We start from the raw sequence: 22,500 nt of genomic DNA on the forward strand, positions 1-22,500 counted from the left end.
TAGCTAGCTACATCTATGGGCTTTATATAGCTAGCTGCATCTATGGGCTTTATATAGCTAGCTACATCTATGGGCTTTATATAGCTAGCTACATCTATGGGCTTTATATAGCTAGCTACATCTATGGGCTTTATATAGCTAGCTACATCTATGGGCTTTATATAGCTAGCTACATCTATGGGCTTTAAATAGCTAGCTACATCTATGGGCTTTTATATAGCTAGCTACATCTATGGGCTTTAAATAGCTAGCTACATCTATGGGCTTTATATAGCTAGCTACATCTATGGGCTTTATATAGCTAGCTACATCTATGGGCTTTATATAGCTAGCTACATATATGGGCGTTATATAGCTAGCTACATCTATGGGCTTTATATAGCTAGCTACATCTATGGGCTTTTATGTTTTTCTGTCGTGCGTAATGTGCAGTAGCCTATATCAGATATGTATTGGATAACAGCACAATCATTAGTTTTTTGGGGGGTTTGGGCTCATTAAATGTCGTTAATGTAGGGCTCATAAAATGTATGTAATATATGGCTCATCAGGCTCAGGTAGCATCAGGTTTAAATTTTCATGCTGATCAAAGCTCTAATCAAATCCAGACATATGTATATGCTTTATAATGCTTTTGACACTTCCGGTTTTAGCGGGAAATACCGGGTTACCTGGTAGAAAAGTGATTTATTCTTGGGATGGAACATTTGTAAAATACCGGGACAATAATCAACCCTAGTGTGTGTGTGTGTGTGTGTGTGTGTGTGTGTGTGTGTGTGTGTGTGTGTGTGTGTGTGTGTGTGTGGTGTGAGTGTGAGTGTGAGTGTGAGTGTGAGAGTGAGAGTAGGAGAGAGAGAGAGAGAGAGAGAGAGAGAGAGGTAGGTAGGTAGGTAGGTAGGTAGGTAGGTAGGTAGGTAGGTAGGTAGGTAGGTAGGTAGAGAGCACAGACAGGGAGCGAGAGGGAGTGACTGAGGGCTGAGAGACTGCATGACAGAGGAATGGAGAAGAGAAGGAAGGGTCAGTGAATGAAGTCAATGTGACTTTAGTTGTAATAACTAAAGATGACCTCTGACCTCAACGATGGAGTCCACGTCATCTTTGCCATACCACTCCGGCTCGTACATGTCAGACAGACACTCCTGAAGGTTCTTGGAGGACTCGTGCATCGCTGTAGACAGGCAGACAGACAGACAGACAGACAGACAGACAGGCAGGCAGACAGGCAGACAGACAGACAGACAGACAGACAGACAGACAGACAGACAGACAGACAGGCAGACAGACAGGCAGACAGACAGACAGACAGACAGACAGACAGACAGACAGACAGGCAGGCAGGCAGACAGACAGACAGACAGACAGACAGACAGACAGACAGACAGACGCAGACAGACAGACAGACGCAGACAGACAGACAGACAGACATCAGTAGATTGCACACATGAGGGCAGATACCATGAGTGTCTTATTGAATCATGTTTCTGCACTGAACATCAACACCTGACATCTAATTGTTCTAATCTCCATTGTTTTTGTCCAGGACTAGGCTAAATCTGTGTCTGCGAAACCGGCCCCAACATGCTGACCACACCGCCCGCGTTGCGTGCACGAGCATTGCAAAATAAATGTACACATACATGTTATTCAATCATTTCATCCAAACTGCTCATTGTGCGTGTTAACGAGTGTCTGCGTAGCCAGGCGCTAAAATAGAACTTGGCTCTATTTTTGACGCGTGACGCTCTGCAAGTCCCGCCTCTCCCATCTCCTCATTGGTTTTTAGGAGCATATACCCCACGTGGGTGATTGAAAGATGAATTGAGGTCCACACTCCAGTCCAGTTGGTGGTGGTAATGCACCTTAAAGTTGGTTGCCAACCGCCATATAATGTCCACAGAAGAAGAAGAAGAAGAAGAAGAAGAAGAAGAAGAAGAAGAAGAAGAAGAAGAAGAAGAAGAAGAAGAAGACTGAAGGAGTGATTACTAGAAACTAACTTTTATCTGTGGATTAATTGTCAGAGTGTGACTCAAAATGGGTAAAAAATTATACAAAGATGCATTTCAGGTAAAATAACAACCCAATGCTTATATCCCAGGACAAAACAGCTAGCAACAGCAAGCTAGCTAGCTAAATGTCCATTAATATTTCATGTGTGTTTCGACCTGTCCCCAAATTAATACAGTTGGTTCAGAGTTCATTTTAATATTTTAACCTGCGTGTCCTGATCGCGTCTGGTGTGGATGGACACAATCAACATGCGCTCGATGGTGGTCCTCTGTAGCTCAGCTGGTAGAGCACGGCGCTTGTAACGCCAGGGTAGTGGGTTCGATCCCCGGGACCACCCATACACCCAAAAAAATTTATGCACCCATGACTGTAAGTCGCTTTGGATAAAAGCGTCGGCTAAATGGCATATTATGCCGGCTCGCAGACGCACGCACGTGCCCAGTGTAGTCAGCATGTTAGAGTCTTGATTAAATTAAAATCGTACTTTGTACTGCAGCCAGGTAGGCTCTCAGGTCTTTTTGCAGTTTGGATCCCTCTGTCTGAGAAGGGAACATAAAACATCTCATTGTACACATATCATGGCTTTGATGGAGGAGTCAGACCATTTTAAAAGACCGATATTGTTTGTTGACTCTTACATATTGTTTGTTGAAGTTGATAACTCCCTCCTCAAATGCAACATCTCTGGTCTCATCTGCTTTACCCAGCTTCTGCATAACCTGGAAAAAGACATTGAACAAGACATACGTTTAACATTCATCTTTATCCTGGCCATTTATACAGCAGATGTATACATGGAAAACAATCCTTGTCTCATTTATACAGAAGATGTAAACAGGTACGGCGTACAGACTTGGCCTTGATCCTCATGTATCAGAGACCTAGCAGAGCTGGTACTCACAAAGAACTGTTTATTGGTTAGAAGTGACTTTTTCCTACAAACTAAAGGAACCGCTATGGGTAGTACGATGGCACCCAATTATGACAATCTTCATATGGAACTCTTACAAACATAATCGCATTCTCAACCCTGAGCAAAATCCCTTTCTATCCAAGATCAAACTATTTCGACGTTATATAGCTGATTATTGGTATTAACCCGATGTTCAGTGAGTTTCTTAATAAGTAATGGACTTTGATTACTTTAGTGTCAGCTTCCTTGACATTCAGATCACCAAAGAAAAGGGCACACTTGTCACCGATCTATGCAGGAAGCCCACAGATCGAAAGACGCTTCTAAGAAGTGAGTGTTTCCATCCCATTCCTCTAAAGTCAGTTTAAACGTGTCCGTAGAATCTGTAGCACTGACGCGGCTTTCTCCCAACAAAGTAGAGTTTTGATGAACGGATTTGGGCAGAGAGGTTATTCTGAGCAGTGCCTACAATCAGCTGCGGAGCGCATCATGGTCACTAGCGGATTGGTTAGCCTGGAGTCCTCAGTGCGCAAAAAGACTGACCCGAGGATACAATGTATTGTGTAATATTCTCCTCTGGGAAATGCCATGCAAGATGCAATTAAAAAAACATTGGTACATTATCAGTTCAGACCCCAGATGATTCAGTTCAGACCTCAGATGATTCAGTTCAGACCCCAGATGATTCAGTTCAGACCTCAGATGATTCAGTTCAGACCCCAGATGATTCAGTTCAGACCCCAGATGATTCAGTTCAGACCTCAGATGATTCAGTTCAGACCCCAGATGATTCAGTTCAGACCTCAGATGATTCAGTTCAGACCCCAGATGATTCAGTTCAGACCTCAGATGATTCAGTTCAGACCTCAGATGATTCAGTTCAGACCCCAGATGATTCAGTTCAGACCTCAGATGATTCAGTTCAGACCCCAGATGATTCAATTCAGACCCAAGATGATTCAGTTCAGACCCCAGATGATTCAATTCAGACCCAAGATGATTCAGTTCAGACCCCAGATGATTCAATTCAGACCCAAGATGATTCAGTTCAGACCCCAGATGATTCAGTTCAGACCCCAGATGATTCAGTAATTATACTACACACAATGTATGTAATAAATCCATTATTATCCAATTATAAAGCAATTTCCAAAGTCCTCTGTAACAACAATGTTGCTATTGTAATAATCACAATGTTACTACACATGTATAGGAACTTGATGTCAAGTGTTACTGTATTTCCTTATGTAACTCATTATGAAAATATATTTTATTAGTCATTTTGAAGCTGCATAACGGTTCTAATCTAATGCTGAGGGGATTCCATGTCTCTCATGTGTTTAAATCTAGCTATAGGCTAGATTAAGATTAATATCCAAGAGCCCTCCAAACCACTTGCTAATGATCTTATATCTAGACTAATTCAATTAACTGTTGTAGTTTTTGGTTCTTCATGAAATATTTGGCAGCCATCAAATCATAATAAAAAAACGTTTTCAAATAACTTGCATATTAAATTGTATTCTAATACCTTAACATTTTTCTTCCACTTTGAGTACTTTGTGTAGATCGTTGACAAAAAAAAAAAAAAAGACAATTCAATCCATTTGAATCCCACTTTGTAACACAACAAAATGTGGAAAAAGTCAAGGGGTGAGAAATACTTTCTGAAGGCACATGTTGTTCATCCATCCCCCACCTCCCATCCACTCATTCCATCCCTCTGCTGTCCAATAGGGATGCAGGACCACTAACAACATAAGGTCACTTACCATTTGAATTACAGCTAAATTAAGATTTTTATAAAATGCTAAATAAACTACTGTATACCACATCTAACCGGAAACGGAATGCTTTTAGGTTATGGATGCTGCATGGAATGTAATCGACAATAGTGTTATTGAATAGTCACTGCATTATAGCAGACCAGATCAGGGAATTCATTTAATTTGCTTTCACTGCATTTGTCAAATTGCTTTAGCTATACAATTATTTATATTGTTCAATTTGGCATATCCACATGTATCCGGCCGATAGGCATGCGGTTAAAGGGATGTGTATAATTAAATTACGAATGAATTAAGGGAATACACTGTCGACCGTAGGCCTACTAGGTTTTTAAAGGTTAACGGTCATGATGATGCGTCACTGAGTCCTCTCCGGTGATGTGTCATTAGGATGTAACCAGAGATAACGGAAAATAACGCATTTACGTTATTCAATATCTTACCTTCTCTTGGGCCCGTGTTAATTTTTTCTGCACGTTACTGGCAAGTTTCCCCGCAGTAACCCCCTTCCCCATCCCCATCTCAGCCATTTTGTCTTCCGATAAGCTCTCGATTCAGTATAATAAAAATAACGACTCCTACCGAGAAAGAAGCGACGTCGATGGAAAATATAGTCACCACTCGTGATAGTAGGCCTATGTACCGGTAACGTTTCGGAACGGGGTGTCTGTGTATAGCGAACAGACACAGCGATGTTTTCCAGTTTCCAGCGACGCGTAGGGGGTCCTACCACTACGTCAGTCAGACGGTAATAAAAAACCAATGCAGAGGGTTTTCCTCTTAAAGCCACAAGCTCACTAGCCCACTGCACAACCCAGTATTTACTTAGGCCTACTGTACTTTGCCATTGATGCATTTGGTGGCGACATTGCTTTGCTCACCAAATAAAAATGGAAAGTCTAGCTTGGACTAATGACTTGTGCTTGTCTTTTCATTGCGCGAGGAAGTACTGTAAAGTCAGCATGGAAACACAACCGGACCAAAACAATAGGCAGCTGCAGACAAAGGCCGAGGTTAGTGTCACTGCATCATACCTACATACTGTGGCTTATTCTGTGGGACACGGCCGGTGTAACGCTGTCCATGGTACTGAATGACTTTTAGTCTACAGATTTCGTACCTGTGGTGGTGCTGAATGGACAACAGAGTTCTGTGTGTGACTGCTGTGGACCACAGACAACGCACAAGGGAAGGGTTTTGCCCATATGTGTCTTCAAATATACATTATATACACCATACACACTATATACACTATGTACACAATACACTATGTACAGGTGGCTTAGTGGGTAAGAGCGTTGTGCCAGTAACCGAAAGGTCGCTGGTTCTAATCCCAGAGCCGACTAGGTTGAAGAAATCTGTCGATGTGCCCTTAAGCAAGGCACTTAACCATAATTGCTCATGTAAGTCGCTCTGGATAAGAGCTTCTGCTAAATGCCATAAAAAATAAAAATAAATCTTTAAAAAAAAACAATAAATATACAAAATACAATTATAAATAAATAATATAAAAAATACACTGTATATACTATATCCACTATACACTGTGTACACGATATACAGTGGGGAGAACAAGTATTTGATACACTGCTGATTTTGCAGGTTTTCCTATTTACAAAGCATGTAGAGGTCTGTAATTTTTATCGTAGGTACACTTCAACTGTGAGAGACAGAATCTAAAACAAAAATCCAGAAAATCACATTGTATGATTTTTAAGTAATTAATTTGTATTTTATTACATGACATAAGTATTTGATCACCTACCAACCAGTAAGAATTCCGGCTCTCACAGACCTGTTATTTTTCTTTAAGAAGCCCTCCTGTTCTCCACTCATTACCTCTATTAACTGCACCTGTTTGAACTCGTTACCTGTATAAAAGACACCTGTCCACACACAATCAGACTCCAACCTCTCCACAATGGCCAAGACCAGAGAGCTGTGTAAGGACATCAGGGATAAAATTGTAGACCTGCACAAGGTCTCGTGGGGCATCAATGATCATGAGGAAGGTGAGGGATCAGCCCAGAACTACACGGCAGGACCTGGTCAATGACCTGAAGAGAGCTGGGACCACAGTCTCAAAGAAAACCATTAGTAACACACTACGCCGTCATGGATTCAAATCCTGCAGCGTACGCAAGGTCCCCCTGCTCAAGCCAGCGCATGTCCAGGCCCGTCTGAAGTTTGCCTATGACCATCTGGATGATCCAGAGGAGGAATGGGAGAAGGTCATGTGGTCTGATGAGACAAAAATAGAGCTTTTTGGTCTAAACTCCACTCGCCGTGTTTGGAGGAAGAAGAAGGATGAGTACAACCCCAAGAACACCATCCCAACCGTGAAGCATGGAGGTGGAAACATCATTCTTTGGGGATGCTTTTCTGCAAAGGGGACAGGACGACAGCACCGTATTGAGGGGAGGATGGATGGGGCCATGTATCGCGAGATCTTGGCCAACAACCTCCTTCCCTCAGTAAGAGGATTGAAGATGGTTCGTGGCTGGGTCTTCCAGCATGACAACGACCCGAAACACACAGCCAGGGCAACTAAGGAGTGGCTCCGTAAGAAGCATCTCAAGGTCCTGGAGTGGCCTAGCCAGTCTCCAGACCTGAACCCAATAGAACATCTTTGGAGGGAGCTGAAAGTCCGTATTGCCCAGTGACAGCCCCGAAACCTGAAGGATCTGGAGAAGGTCTGTATGGAGGAGTGGGCCAAAATCCCTACTGCAGTGTGTGCAAACCTGGTCAAGACCTACAGGAAACGTATGATCTCTGTAATTGCAAACAAAGGTTTCTGTACCAAATATTAAGTTCTGCTTTTCTGATGTATCAAAGACTAATGTCATGCAATAAAATGCAAATTAATTACTTAAAAATCATACAATGTGATTTTCTGGATTTTTTTGTTTTAGATTCCGTCTCTCACAGTTGAAGTGTACCTGTGATAAAAAAAATTACAGACCTCTACATGCTTTGTAAGTAGGAAAACCTGCAAAATCGGCAGTGTATCAAATACTTGTTCTCCCCACTGTATATGTATGTATGTATGTGAATGTATATGTATGTATACTTTTTTTTTACTGCTCTAGGGATATAATTATTGTTTGGATAACCTTATTTACTATTATGTATTGGTTTTATCTTACATTTTCTCTCTTTATGCGATGCACATTGCAGAAAACACCAGAATAATAATTATCACTGAATTATCACAGTGAATTTATTGTAATGTTTGTTTACTTGTCAATTAATCCCATAAGGGATGGGTTGCCAACTGGCAATTTGACACGAAAATAAAATGTCATTCATTCATTCACAAGTTTAGATAGCTGGCTATATCAATCTAAAAAGTTGTTAGCTGAAATGGCTAATTGAGTGACTGTCAGTGACTGACATAACATACACCTTGGTGTATTCTACTATTCTTACTCTCAATAGTAAATTGAGACCACGACTGAGTTCCTAGTGGCCCGGAGCCCTAAGCGACCGTTAATGTCTCTTATGCCTGGAACCGGCCTTGCCTGCTCTCCACTCATTGATATTCTCCACAGTGCTGCTGTATTCTACAACCCCGTGTTCTTGTGCATAATGGTATCATCCAAGGAAAGCTGGGGCTGCTCGACGCGAGCAGGGTAAGCGTGAACACAAAGACACCACAGCGTCGGATTGGGAAGAACAAAAGACAAGAGATCTCACACCAAGTGATGGACCCAAATTATGACAACAGTTTAAATTAAAAACAGGCTTGATTTTCTTTTTCTATCCATAGTTGACCCATTATTTAACATTGCATATTATAGGAAGGGGACATTACACTGCCGTTATCCGGGAGAGAGTGAAGCTTGAGCGGTGAGACGTTCTAGGACTGTAGTGTTTCCAATGGCTTGGTGTTCAGGGGCAGTGCTCTCTCTGTGTCAAGTCGTGGTCCCGGTGCCTCTGTAGCGTTTGGGACGGGCAGGGACTGGGTCGACGGTTGAGGACGATGACTGTCTTGGATGCTGCTAGCTGACATAGAGGAGAATTCAACGGAATCTGACTGGGCATATCTCTCTTGTACATGCTGGGTCGTTACGGAGGTGAGTGAAACAGGTGCAGCTTTCTTTGTTCTTCATCAATAACAGCCGTTGGTTGTTGGGTTGATTTGGACAGCGTTTTTCAAGGCTTTTACTAAGGGATGCTTATTGGCAAGACATGGAGACAACACACAGGACAATACATCAATTCGTTGGGGAAAAAAAATCACGATATAGAAATTCCTGGGTTTGTGTTACATTTTAACGAGCCACGTTTTTGTTATTTTGTTTCAATAATGTTATGGTTGCCTATGCCACATCTTGGTTTGTTTCCATATTCATTGTTTGAAAATCCCAACCAAAGACAATTATCACTTTGGTTATTTATAAACGTAGTTTTTAATTAGATATTAGGGCGTATAATTCCGCGACACACTGACCTGCCCGCGCACTCCATCATTTGGCGGAAAGTCTCCTGTGCAATCTGACACTGTTGACAATCCAGCACATTGTACAGACATAATGTAATTAGTGCATCCAGCACAGACATAGCAGATGGCTTTTAGTGGCTTTTATACAGTTTGTTTACATCCGAGTCTCTATACAAGACACCATTAGGCAGGCCAATGAATTCAGCATACCTGGTTGTTTATGTATTTATCTCTCTCTGTCTCTCTCTCTCTCTCTCTCTCTCTCTCTCTCTCTGCCTCTCTCTCTCTCTCTCTCTCTCTCTCTCTCTCACTCTCTCTCTCTGCCTCTCTCTCTCTCTCTCTCTCTCTCTCTCTCTCTCTCTCTCTCTCTCTCTGTGTGTGTCTGTGTGTATACAGGATGCTGTTGGTTATGATTAGGGTCATTAGGTGTCACCATCTGGATGAGGTTGGGTCGGTTTAGGTAAAGTTAAAGGGGCAATCTTGGAAAACAACAATCCTGCCACCCTGAAACTTGCTTGGATAAACAGCTGAGGGATGTAACCACTCTCAAATTCACATGCAGACCTATTGATGCAAGGACTGAGAATCCATTATATCAAAATGATGTTTTGACACCCCCAGATTGACCCTGAGAGCTTTGTGTGTATGAGTCTCTTGTCAAGGTGGACATGTTTTACACCACTGTGCTTGGTAGTGTTTTGGGCTGTGGTTGCTACAGACAACAACACATAAGCTAAGCTGAGTAATTTGTTGTGAAAGAGCTCTCAAAAAAACATTTACATTTTAAATATTCTATTGTTTGAAGATTTCTAAATGGCCTCTGTATGCTGAAAGCAGAACAAGTGCATTATTTTGAATCATTGCATTAGACAGGCACAGCTTTAGGGATAGTGAGTGACGGATGAAGAAGGAGAGAATTGGGAATGTGTAAAATGGACGCTGCACGTAGAGTGAGATGAACAGAGGTTAATGTTGTGAAATGGGAGCATTGTGTTTTTGCTGTGGAGACAGTTATGTAATAATGGGAGCCAAGCAGCAGCAACAGCAGCAGAAATAGCACTTCTCCTCAGGGGGCTCACACTGTAATTCAGTTATGCAGCAACAGGTCAAATATTTTTTGTAGCTAATGCATTATCTTAGATGAGAGAGGGGGGAGGGGAGATGGGGGGGATGGGAGGGAGGGAGAGAGAGAGAGAAAGGTGGAGACATGAGCAGGGAAAAGGGTTGAGGGAGAGAGTGAAAAAGAGAGGGGGTGAGAGAGAGCGAGCGAGAGAGAATGGTGGGACTGAGAAAGAGAGAGAGAGAGAGAGAAGGAGAGAGTGGGAGTGAACGAGAGAGAGAGGTGGGACTGGGAGAGAGAGAGAGAGTGTGTGTGTGTGTGTGAAAGATGGAGAGAGGGAGCATAGAGAAAGTGTTGGAACTATTAATGAGAAAGAGAGAGAGAGAGAGAGGGATAGAGGTAGAGAGAGAAAGTTGATTCTAATCCTATTAATCCACTTCACTGCTGTCCTTCCTATCAGCTACTGGTACACCAGACAGCTTGCAGAGACTCTTTATCCAGGGAGCTGAGGTCTGTAGACCCAACAGAACTTGAGCTCTGTATGATTGAGGATGTGGTGGTTTTATAGACAATATCATTTTTGTTTATTTGGCTGTTACAATCGCAACAGCTGCTCTTTCTGTTTTTAAACTGAACAAAAAATATAAACGCAACACGCAAAGTGTTGATCTCATGTTTAATGAGGTGAAATAAAAGATCCCAGACATTTTCCATACTCACAAAAAGCGTATTTCTCTCAAATATTTCTCACAAATTTGTTTACATCACTGTTAGTGAGCATTTCTCCTTTGCCAAGATAAACCATCCACCTGACAGGTGTGGCATATCAAGAAGCTGATTAAACAACATGATCATTACACAGCTGCACCTTGTGATGGGGACAATAAAAGGCCACTCTAAAATGTGCAGTTTTGTAAAACAACACAATGCCACAGATGTCTCAAGTTTTGAGGGAGTGTGCAATTGGCATGCTCACTGCAGGAATGTCCACCAGAGCTGTTGCCAGATAATTTCATGTTAATTTCTCTACCATAAGCCGCCTCCAACTAATTTGGCAGTACGTTCAACTGGCCTCACAACCACAGACCATGTGTAACCACGTCATCCGGCTTCTTCACCTGCGGGATCGTCTGAGACCAGCCACCCGGACAGCTGATAAAACTGTGGGTTTGCACAACCAAAGAATTTCTGCACAAACTGTCAGAAACCGTCTCAGGAAAGCTCATCTGCGTGCTCGCCGTCCTCACCAGGGTCTTGACCTGACTGCAGTTCGGCATCGTAACTGACTTCAGTGGGCAAATGCTCACCTTCGATGGCCACTGGCATGCTCTTCACAGATGAATCTTGGTTTCAACTGTACCGGGCAGATGGCATGGTGTGGGCAAGCGGTTTGCTGATGTCAACAGTGTGAACAGAGTGCCCCATGGTGGCGGTGGGGTTATGGTATGGGCAGGCATAAGCGACGGACAACCAACACAATTACATTTTATTGATGGCAATTTGAATGCACAGAGATACCGTGATGAGATCCTGAAGCCCATTGTTGTGCCATTCATCTGCCGCCATCACCTCATGTTCTCATGTTTCAGCATGATAATGCATGATAATGCACGGCCCCATGTTGCAAGGATCTGTACACAATTCCTGGAAGCTGAAAATGTCCCAGTTCTTCCATGGCCTGCATGCTCACCAGACATGTCATCCATTGAGCATGTTTGAGATGCTCTGGATTTACGTTTACGACAGCATGTTCCAGTTCCCGCCAATATCCAGAAACTTCACACAGCCATTGAAGAGGAGTGGGACAACATTCCACAGGGCACAATCAACAGCCTGATCAACTCAAAGGTGATGTGTCGTGCTGCATGAGGCAAATGGTGGTCGCACAAGATACTGACTGGTTTTCTGATTCACGCCCCTACCTTTTTTTTAAGGCATCCGTGACCAACAGATGCGTATCTGTATTCATGTGCAATTCATAGATTAGGTTCTAATGAATTTATTTGAATTGACAGATTTCCTTAAATGAACTGTAACTCAGTAAAATCTTTGAAATTGTTGCATGTTGCATTTATATTTTTGTTCAGTGTATTATGAATTCATAGAATCTGTTGTAAATATGATACCACTTTGTATCAAGAATTGACTGAAATCGACTTCTGATTGTTGTCAGTCGGGTTTAGTTGTGGTTTGAGTAAGAACTGAATGATGGTAAGAACTGAATGATGGTAAGAACTGAATGATGGTGAGAACTGAATGATGGTGAGAACTGAATGATGGTGAGAACTGAATGATGGTAAGAACTGAATGATGGTAAGAACTGAATGATGGTAAGAACTGAATGATGGTAAGAACTGAATGATGGTAAGAACTGAATGATGGTGAGAACTGAATGATGGTGAGAACTGAATGATGGTGAGAACTGAATGATGGTGAGAACTGAATGATGGTAAGAACTGACTGATGGTAAGAACTGAATGATGGTAAGAACTGAATGATGGTAAGAACTGAATGATGGTGAGAACTGAATGATGGTAAGAACTGAATGATGGTAAGAACTGAATGATGGTAAGAACTGAACGATGGTAAGAACTGAATGTCACTTCGTCCCAGAGGAAAGGCCTCGATGTGGCGTGGTCCCTTATAAAGCAGTACCTCAGGGCCTTTTCACACCACGGCTGTTACAGCTCCTAGGAGAGTCTAGATCAGGGGTGTCAAACTCATTCCATGGAGGGCCTAGTGTCTGCTGTTTTTTTTTTTTTTTCCTTTCAATGACGACCTAGACAACCAGGTGAGTGGAGTTCCTTACTAATCAGTGACCTTAATTCATCAATCAAGTCCAAGGGAGGAGCAGAAAACCCGCAGACACTCGGCTCTCCGTGGAATGAGTTTGACACCTGTGGTCTAGAGCAATGTATAGGTAAAGGGTATAGTCGTGCTGTATGCATGCTAGCCTGGCTGCAGGTGGACGGGGAAGAGCTAGCCTGCTCCCACATCTGTTTGTGCTGTTGCCAACTCCTGTGGTCATTGTCACTCAGCTCTGGTCAAAAGTAGTGCAAAAGTCACTGACTGTAATATCGTGATGTCCCTGGTCCTGGTCCTGGTCCTGGTCTGGTCCTGCTCTGGCCCTGGTCTGGTCCTGGTCTGACCCTGGTCTGGTCCTGGTCTGGTCCAGGCTAAACAGTGAGCTGTCCAGTAATCCTCTTTAAGTTTCTGTCACCTCCTCAGTACTAACCTGGGATTTACAGGGATCAACTGGAGAGATGGACGGATAGCTGTGTGCTGCTGCTCCACAGTGGGCTAGGGATAACATAGTGAGACTGTCTCTATGGTTAACACAGTGGGCTAGGGATAACATAGTGAGACTGTCTGTATGGTTAACACAGTGGGCTAGGGATAACATAGGGAGACTGTCTGTATGGTTAACACAGTGGGCTAGGGATAACATAGGGAGACTGTCTGTATGGTTAACACAGTGGGCTAGGGATAACATAGTGAGACTGTCTGTATGGTTAACACAGTGGGCTAGGGATAACATAGGGAGACTGTCTGTATGGTTAACACAGTGGGCTAGGGATAACATAGGGAGACTGTCTGTATGGTTAACACAGTGGGCTAGGGATAACATAGTGAGACTGTCTGTATGGTTAACACAGTGGGCTAGGGATAACATAGGGAGACTGTCTGTATGGTTAACACAGTGGGCTAGGGATAACATAGGGAGACTGTCTCTATGGTTAACACGGTGGGCTAGGGATAACATAGGGAGACTGTCTGTATGGTTAACACAGTGGGCTAGCGATAACATAGTGAGACTGTCTCTATGGTTAACACAGTGGGCTAGGGATAACATAGGGAGACTGTCTGTATGGTTAACACAGTGGGCTAGGGATAACATAGGGAGACTGTCTGTATGGTTAACACAGTGGGCTAGGGATAACATAGGGAGACTGTCTGTATGGTTAACACAGTGGGCTAGGGATAACATAGGGAGACTGTCTGTATGGTTAACACAGTGGGCTAGGGATAACATAGGGAGACTGTCTGTATGGTTAACACAGTGGGCTAGGGATAACATAGTGAGACTGTCTGTATGGTTAACACAGTGGGCAAGGGATAACATAGTGAGACTGTCTCTATGGTTAACACGGTGGGATGGCTAACAAAGCTCTGTATATATACTACATGGCCAAAAGTAAGTGGACACCCGCACGTCAAACATCATGGGCATTAATATGGAGTTGGTCCCCCCTTCACTGCTATAACAGCCTCCACTCTTCTGGGAAGGCTTTCCACTAGATATTGAAACATTGCTGCATGGATCTCGCTTTGTGCATGGGGGCATTGTCATGCTGAAACAGGAAAGGCCCTTCCCCAAACTGTTGCTACATAGTTGGAAGCACAGAATCATCTAGAATGTCATTACATGCTGTAGCGTTAAGATTTCCCTTCACTGGAACTAAGGGGCCAAGCCCGAACCATGAAAAACAGCCCCAGACCATTATTCCTCCTCCACCAAACGTTGTAGTTGGCACTATGCATTGGGTCAGGTAGTGTTCTCCTGGCATCTGCCAAATCCAGATTTGTCCGTCGAACTGCCAGATGGTGAAGTGTGATTCATCACTCCAGGGAACGTGTTTCCACTGCTCCAGAGTCCAATGGCGGCAAGCTTTACACCACTCCAGCCAAGGCTTGGCATTGCACATGGTGATCTTAGGCTTGTGTGCGGCTGCTCGGCCATGGAAACTCATTTCATGAAGCTCCCTATGAACAGTTCTTGTGCTGACGTTGCTTCCAGAGGCAGTTTGGAACTCGGTAGTGAGTGTTGCAACCGAGGACAGACGATTTGTACGCGCTATGCGCTTCAGGACTCGGTGGTCCCGTTCTGTGAGCTTGTGTGGCCTACCACTTCGTGGCTGAGCCGTTGTTGATCCTAGACATTTCCAAATCACAATACCAGCACTTACAGTTGACCGGGGCAGCACTAGAAGGGCAGACATTTGACAAACAGTTTTGTTGGATATGATGGTGCCACTTTGAAAGTCACTGAGCTCTTCAGTACGGGCCATTCTACTGCCAATGTTTGTCTATGGAGATTGCATGGCTGTGTGCTCGATTTTATACACCTGTCAGCAACGGGTGTGGCTGAAATAGCCGATTCCACTAATTTGAAGGGGTGTCCACATACTTCTGTCCATGTAGTGTAGATAAAGTGCATTCAGAAAGTATTCAGACCCCTTTAATTTTTTTCGTCATCAATCTACACACAATACCCCATAATGACAAAGTGAAAACAGGTATTTAGAATTGTTTTGCAAATTTATTAAAAATAAACAGAAATACCTTATTTACATAAGTATTCAGACCCTTTGCTATGAGACTTGAAATTGAGCTCAGGTGTACCCTGTTTCCATTCATCATCCTTGAGATGTTTCTACAACTTGATTGGAGTCCACCTGTGGTAAATTAATTGATTGGACATGATTTGGAAAGGCACACACCTGTCTATATAAGGTCCCACAGGTGACGGTGCATGTCAGAGCATAAACCTAGCCATGAGGTCGAAGGAATTGTCTGTAGAGCTCCGAGACAGGGTTGTGTCAATGCACAGATCTGGTGAAGGGTACCAAATCATTTCTGCAGCATTGAAGGTCACCAAGAACACAGTGGCCTCCATCATTCTTAAATGGAAGAAGTTTGGAACCACCAAGACTCTTCCTAGAGCTGGCCTCCCTGCCAAACTGAGCAATCGGGGGAGAAGGGCCTTGGTCAGGGAGGTGACCAAGAACTCGATGGTCACTCTGACAGAGCTCCAGAGTTCCTCTGTGGAGATGGGAGAACCTTCCAGAAGGACAACCATCTCTGCAGCACTCCACCAATCAGGCCTTTATGGTAGAGTGGCCAGACGGAAGCCACTCCTCAGTAAAAGGCACATGACAGCCTGCTTGGAGTTTGCCAAAAGGCACCTAAAGGACTCTCAGACCATGAGAAACAAGATTATCTGGTCTGATGAACCCAAGATTGAACTCTTTGGCCTGAATGCCAAGCATTACGTCTGGAGGAAACCTGGCACCATCCCCAAGGTGAAGCATGGTGGTGGCAGCATCATGCTGTGGGGATGTTTGTCAGCGGCAGGGACTGGGAGACTAGTCAGGATCGAGGGAAAGCTTAACGGAGCAAATTACAGAGATAACCTTGATGAAAACCAGAGCGCTCAGGACCTCAGACTGGGGTGAATGTTCACCTTACAATACGACAACGGCCCTAAGCACACAGCCAAGAAAACGCAGGAGTGGCTTTTGACAAATCTCTGAATATCCTTGAATGGCCCAGCCAGAGCCCGGACTTGAACCCAATCGAACATCTCTGGTTAGACCTGAAAATAGCTGTGCAGCGACGCTCCCCATCCAACCTGACAGAGCTTGAGAGGATCTGCAGAGAAGAACGGGAGAAACTCCCCAAATACAGGTTTGCCAAGCTTGTAGCGTCATACCCAAGAAGACTTGAGGCTGTAATCGCTGCCAAAGGTGCTTCAACAAAGTACTGAGTAAAGGGTCTGAATACTTATGTAAATGTAGTATTTCAGTAATTTTAAATTTTTTATATATTTCTAAAAACATTAAAAAATATATTTCTAAAAACCTGTTTTTGTTTTGTCATTCTGGGGTATTGTGTGAGGGATTTTTGTATATAAAAAAAAAAAAAATTTTTGAGTAAGGCTGTAACGTAACAACATTTGGAAAAAGTCAAGCGGTCTGAATACTTTCCGAATGCACTGTATATTATCTAGTGTATGTCTGTGGTGATTTAACTCTGTAACAGTTCTGTGTCTCTATACTGGACAGTAGATTGATAGTCCCCAAACTATACAACAGCAGCTTAGGCAGTGTTGATATAACGAAAACTTTCAATGCTCATGAAAAAAAAGAAGGATAAGATGAATTATTTAAAAACCAATAACAATGGAAATCATCACTCTCAAGGTAAGGTATACAAATGTGAATGAATTGAAGCACAATATTAGTCAACCCAGTTCCTGATTGAAGTGAAATGTGTCCCATATCTCTCCAATGCACCTCCCTCTCTCTCACACACACACCCTAGTGCTCTCATTACGAAGGGAGTCTGGCCAAGTGTCCATTCTGCCTGCCTGCATGGTGCCTGTTGCGGAAGCTAGGGTGGCGTCCCAAATGGCACCCTATTCCCTATATAGTGCACTACTTTAGACCAGAGCCATATGGGCCTATGGGGTGCCATTTGGGACGCAGCCTAAGCCTGAATTGTCATGCTGCCCAGAACCTGTGAATATGCTGCCTGTCTATCGCTGTCAGGATCTCTGACTCAACCCCAAGAAGCAGGGCAGCTGGCAGAGACCTAATGTCAGGCTCTCTGACTCAACCCCAAGAAGCAGGGCAGCTGGCTGAGACCTAATGTCAGGTTCTCTGACTCAACCCCAAGAAGCAGGGCAGCTGGCAGAGACCTAATGTCAGGATCTCTGACTCAACCCCAAGAAGCAGAGCAGCTGGGAGAGACCTAATGTCAGGTTCTCTGACTCAACCCCAAGAAGCAGGGCAGCTGGGAGAGACCTAATGTCAGGTTCTGGGACTCAACCCCAAGAAGCAGGGCAGCTGGGAGAGACCTAATGTCAGGTTCTCTGACTCAACCCCAAGAAGCAGGGCAGCTGGGAGAGACCTAATGTCAGGTTCTCTGACTCAACCCCAAGAAGCAGGGCAGCTGGGAGAGACCTAATGTCAGGTTCTCTGACTCAACCCCAAGAAGCAGGACAGCTGGCAGAGACCTAATGTCAGGATCTCTGACTCAACCCCAAGAAGCAGGGCAGCTGGGAGAGACCTAATGTCAGGTTCTCTGACTCAACCCCAAGAAGCAGGGCAGCTGGGAGAGACCTAATGTCAGGTTCTCTGACTCAACCCCAAGAAGCAGGGCAGCTGGGAGAGACCTAATGTCAGGTTCTGGGACTCAACCCCAAGAAGCAGGGCAGCTGGGAGAGACCTAATGTCAGGTTCTCTGACTCAACCCCAAGAAGCAGGGCAGCTGGGAGAGACCTAATGTCAGGTTCTCTGACTCAACCCCAAGAAGCAGGGCAGCTGGGAGAGACCTAATGTCAGGTTCTCTGACTCAACCCCAAGAAGCAGGGCAGCTGGCAGAGACCTAATGTCAGGATCTCTGACTCAACCCCAAGAAGCAGGGCAGCTGGGAGAGACCTAATGTCAGGTTCTCTGACTCAACCCCAAGAAGCAGGGCAGCTGACAGAGACCTAATGTCAGGTTCTCTGACTCAACCCCAAGAAGCAGGGCAGCTGACAGAGACCTAATGTCAGGTTCTCTGACTCAACCCCAAGAAGCAGGGCAGCTGACAGAGAGCTAATGTCAGGTTCTCTGACTCAACCCCAAGAAGCAGGACAGCTGGGAGAGACCTAATGTCAGGTTCTGGGACTCAACCCCAAGAAGCAGGGCAGCTGGGAGAGACCTAATGTCAGGATCTGGGACTCAACCCAAGAAACAGGGCAGCTGGGAAGGACCTAATGTGTTAGGATAAAGTTAAGCTGCTTGCTGGTTGATCTGTCTCTCCCATTCAGAAACTCTCCATTTTCTGAAGGACCGAGTTTTGAAATCATTGGAATGTCCAGTGGAAGCAGGGTATGATATCTAAGGAAATTGAGAAAATTCTGTCGTTTGATTGCAAATATGCAGAGGGAGTCTAAAAGAGAACACACAGAAGGCTGTTGTATAAAACACCTGTCTCCAGATTACATTTTCAAACTAAGGGCAACCATGGCATCCGTGACAGAGCGGGAGAAGCGTCCAACCATGTATACGGGTAAGAGAGTCTAGCCAGCTACATTTTCAGATATTACACGTTTCTAATTTAGTCAGAAAGTTGTTTTCATTGCAAGTTAAAGCATACTGTTAGCTAGCTAGCTAACGTTAGCTGGCTGGTTCACTAGCTAACGTTACGTGTATGATCTGTGTAGTAATATTATTCGTACACTACCGTTCAAAAGTTTGGGGTCACTTAGAAATGTCTTTGTTTTCAAAGAAAATCCCTTTTTTTTGTCCATTAAAATAACATAAAATGGATCAGAAATACAGTGTAGACATTGTTAATGTTGTAAATGGCTATTGTAGCTGGAAACGGCTGATTTTTAATGGAATATCTACATGGATGTACAGAGGCCCATTATCAGCAACCATCAGTCTTGTGTTCCAATGGCACGTTGTGTTTGCTAATCCAAGTTTATCATTTTAAAAGGCTAATTGATCATTAGAAAAACCCTTTTGCAATTAACGGACAGTGGCGCTGTTTTCCCTACCGCGGATCCATCTTTAAGTGGAAGAAAATAATTCTCCCATAAGAAAAGAGTGGCGTCATCTCATCCATATAGTAGCCTATCTATATCTGTGATCTCGTTCTATGAACCAAAGATGTGTCACTCATTTTGTATCAGTAATAATCGTGTTCCTGTCAGTGCTGTGGTCAATAATCGTTTAAGAGAAAACATGACTCACAGAAACAAAAACACATTTGAAGAAACTGAAATGATGGTATTAGATGTCTTAAAGCCCAATCATTTAGCCCTCCTCCATCTTTCTTCATACGGTTTCGTATCGGTATAAAGCCCTGTGAACTGTTCCTGTCTCACTGTCCGTGGATAGCTCTTTCTCTCCCCCTCTCTCACTCTGACCCGTTCCATCCTCCTCCCGTTCCATCCTCCTCTCTCTCTCTCTGCCCCGTTCCATCCTCCTCCCATCCTCCTCTCTCTCTCTCTGCCCCGTTCCATCCTCCTGTCTCTCTCTCTTTCTGCCCCGTTCCATCCTCCTCCCTCTCTCTCTCTCTCTGCCCCGTTCCATCCTCCTCTCTCTCTCTGCCCCGTTCCATCCTCCTCCCATCCTCCTCTCTCTCTCTCTGCCCCGTTCCATCCTCCTCTCTCTCTCTCTCTCTCTGCCCCGTTCCATCCTCCTCCCATCCTCCTCTCTCTCTCTCTGCCCGTTCCATCCTCCTCTCTCTCTCTGCCCCGTTCCATCCTCCTCCCATCCTCCTCTCTCTCTCTCTGCCCCGTTCCATCCTCCTCTCTCTCGTCTCTCTGCCCCGTTCCATCCTCCTCTCTCTCGTCTCTCTGCCCCGTTCCATCCTCCTCTCTCTCGTCTCTCTGCCCCGTTCCATCCTCCTCTCTCTCTCTCTCTCTCTGCCCCGTTCCATCCTCCTCCCATCCTCCTCTCTCGTCCCTCTGCCCCGTTCCATCCTCCTCTCTCTCGTCTCTCTGCCCCGTTCCATCCTCCCTCTCTCTCTCTCTCTCTCTCTGCCCCGTTCCATCCTCCTCCCATCCTCCTCTCTCTCTCTGCCCCGTTCCATCCTCCTCTCTCTCTCTCTCTCTGCCCCGTTCCATCCTCATCCCATCCTCCTCTCTCTCTCTCTGCCCCGTTCCATCCTCCTCTCTCTCTCTCTCTCTCTGCCCCGTTCCATCCTCCTCCCATCCTCCTCTCTCTCTCTCTGCCCCGTTCCATCCTCCTCTCTCTCGTCTCTCTGCCCTGTTCCATCCTCCTCTCTCTCTCTCTCTCTGCCCTGTTCCATCCTCCTCTCTCTCTCTCTCTCTCGCCCCGTTCCATCCTCCCCTCTCTCGTCTCTCTGCCCTGTTCCATCCTCCTCTCTCTCTCTCTCTCTCTGCCCCGTTCCATCCTCCTCCTCTCTCTCTCTCTCTCTCTCTCTGCCCCGTTCCATCCTCCTCTCTCTCTCTCTGCCCCGTTCCTTCCTCCTCCCATCTTCATCTCTCCTTCTGCTCCAGTAAGTGCCAGAGCCTGTTGAGGGCTCAGCCAGGCCCAGGAATAGCATCTCAATGGAGGCTCTGTCTATATGGGCTTTGTGTGTGTGCGTGTGCGTGTGTGTGCGTGTGCGTGCGCACGCTGCCGGGGAAAACCACTAAACCCTTTTGATTGGGACAAAAAAGTATATGGCACTGGGTCAGCCAGCCCTCTCCATGTGCTCTCAGCCCGAGAAGAAAGAAGGTAAGCAGACATTCTGTCTCATTTGCACAAAGCTGGATATTTCACTGTGTTGTGTTATATCCTGTTTTATTAACTGTAAAACGGACCACAATTAACACTACACTGTAAACACATACTAGTTGTTTGAACTAATTGTTATTAAGTAACTGGTTCCACAGCCTTTAACTTTTTTTTTATCAAAGTGTTACCTAAACTTTAAAATGTTTAGTTGACCCAAACTTAGCTCCAACTTGAGAAAATTCAATCAACTTAAAATGATGTTTTCTCAACTTGTCTCATATGTTCATTCAACTATAAATTATTATTTGGGCCTCTTCACTAAAAAAGGCTGGGAAACTACACACTGTGCTTTTGACATACAATGTTTTCAACTTACATGTTGACATACATGATTATACATGCATGATCATTTACACAGTGATATTATTCAACATGTCCTCACCTGGGATTTGAACTCAATCTCGTTTCACGATATACCTGTCACGGTTTCGGCCGAGGCTGCCTCTCTTCCTTGCTCGGGCAGGCTTCGGCGGTCGTCGTCTCCGGAGTACTAGCTGCCACCGTTGTATGTTTCGATGTTCGTTTGGTTTTGTCTTGATGTTGTACACCTGTTATCGTTTAGAGTTCATTATTGTCCTATAAGTTCTCGTTGTGTTTGTCAGGTTTTGTGTGTGATTGCGCTACTGTTGGTTGTCTGTGCTTCGTTGTTTCCTCCTCTGTTTGGAGAGGGTTCTCGCACATGTTAGTGCGCATTTTGTTTTACGCCTGTGTGCGTATTTACTCGCCTCCGGGCTTTTTGGCTCGTGTTCTAAGTGATTGTTCACTAAAGTCTTTTGGACTAAGTTTCTGCGTCCTGCGCCTGATTCCTGCACCACACCCACCTACAGCACCCACTGACAATACCGATCTTCCTGCTATTCCACCGTGTCTGTGTGAATGATTCACCTGTATTGCTACACTTTGCACTTCAAAGTAAATCTAAACTCTGTTAATAATACACTCAAGAAAAACTATTGTATTTATCATAGTGATTTAAGGAGTAACATTTAAAAACAGAATAATATGCCCCACCAACATTAGACAACTATACAGAAACCCCTAAAATTGCTGAAATACTGTAAGTAAATCAAATCAACGATGAGAGAATAGTCAGATAAACACAGACATGGTGGCGTAGCAGGAAGATCGGAATCGTGTGAACCAAGAGATTGTGCGTTCAAATCTCAGGTCAGGACATGTTGAATAATAATTAACTGTCTGAATGAACA

At 44.4% G+C, this 22,500-nt stretch overlaps 2 protein-coding genes across 5 annotated transcripts in view; one reads left to right on the forward strand and one right to left on the reverse strand.

Moving 5' to 3' along the window:
• LOC121554966 (myc box-dependent-interacting protein 1) overlaps window positions 1-5,442 on the reverse strand; it is a 32,191-nt gene extending 26,749 nt beyond the window's left edge. For all 4 annotated transcript variants that reach the window (XM_041868703.2, XM_041868701.2, XM_041868702.2 and 1 more), the window contains exons 1-4: window positions 5,151-5,442; window positions 2,646-2,726; window positions 2,492-2,546; window positions 1,074-1,168 (exon numbers count right to left, since the gene is read on the reverse strand). In XM_041868703.2, coding sequence (XP_041724637.1) covers window positions 1,074-1,168; window positions 2,492-2,546; window positions 2,646-2,726; window positions 5,151-5,237 — 318 coding nt within the window. In that variant the 5' untranslated portion in view covers window positions 5,238-5,442. The remainder of the gene's footprint in view (window positions 1-1,073; window positions 1,169-2,491; window positions 2,547-2,645; window positions 2,727-5,150) is intronic.
• Window positions 5,443-8,351: 2,909 nt separating this feature from the next.
• LOC121555041 (transmembrane protein 198-B) overlaps window positions 8,352-22,500 on the forward strand; it is a 71,195-nt gene continuing 57,046 nt past the window's right edge. Inside the window, exon 1 of the mRNA XM_041868815.2 lies at window positions 8,352-8,783. The gene's annotated coding sequence lies outside the window, so the exon portion shown is untranslated. The remainder of the gene's footprint in view (window positions 8,784-22,500) is intronic.

This window comes from Coregonus clupeaformis, chromosome 40 (assembly GCF_020615455.1).
Source record: "Coregonus clupeaformis isolate EN_2021a chromosome 40, ASM2061545v1, whole genome shotgun sequence".
Classification (NCBI taxonomy): Eukaryota; Metazoa; Chordata; class Actinopteri; order Salmoniformes; family Salmonidae; genus Coregonus; species Coregonus clupeaformis.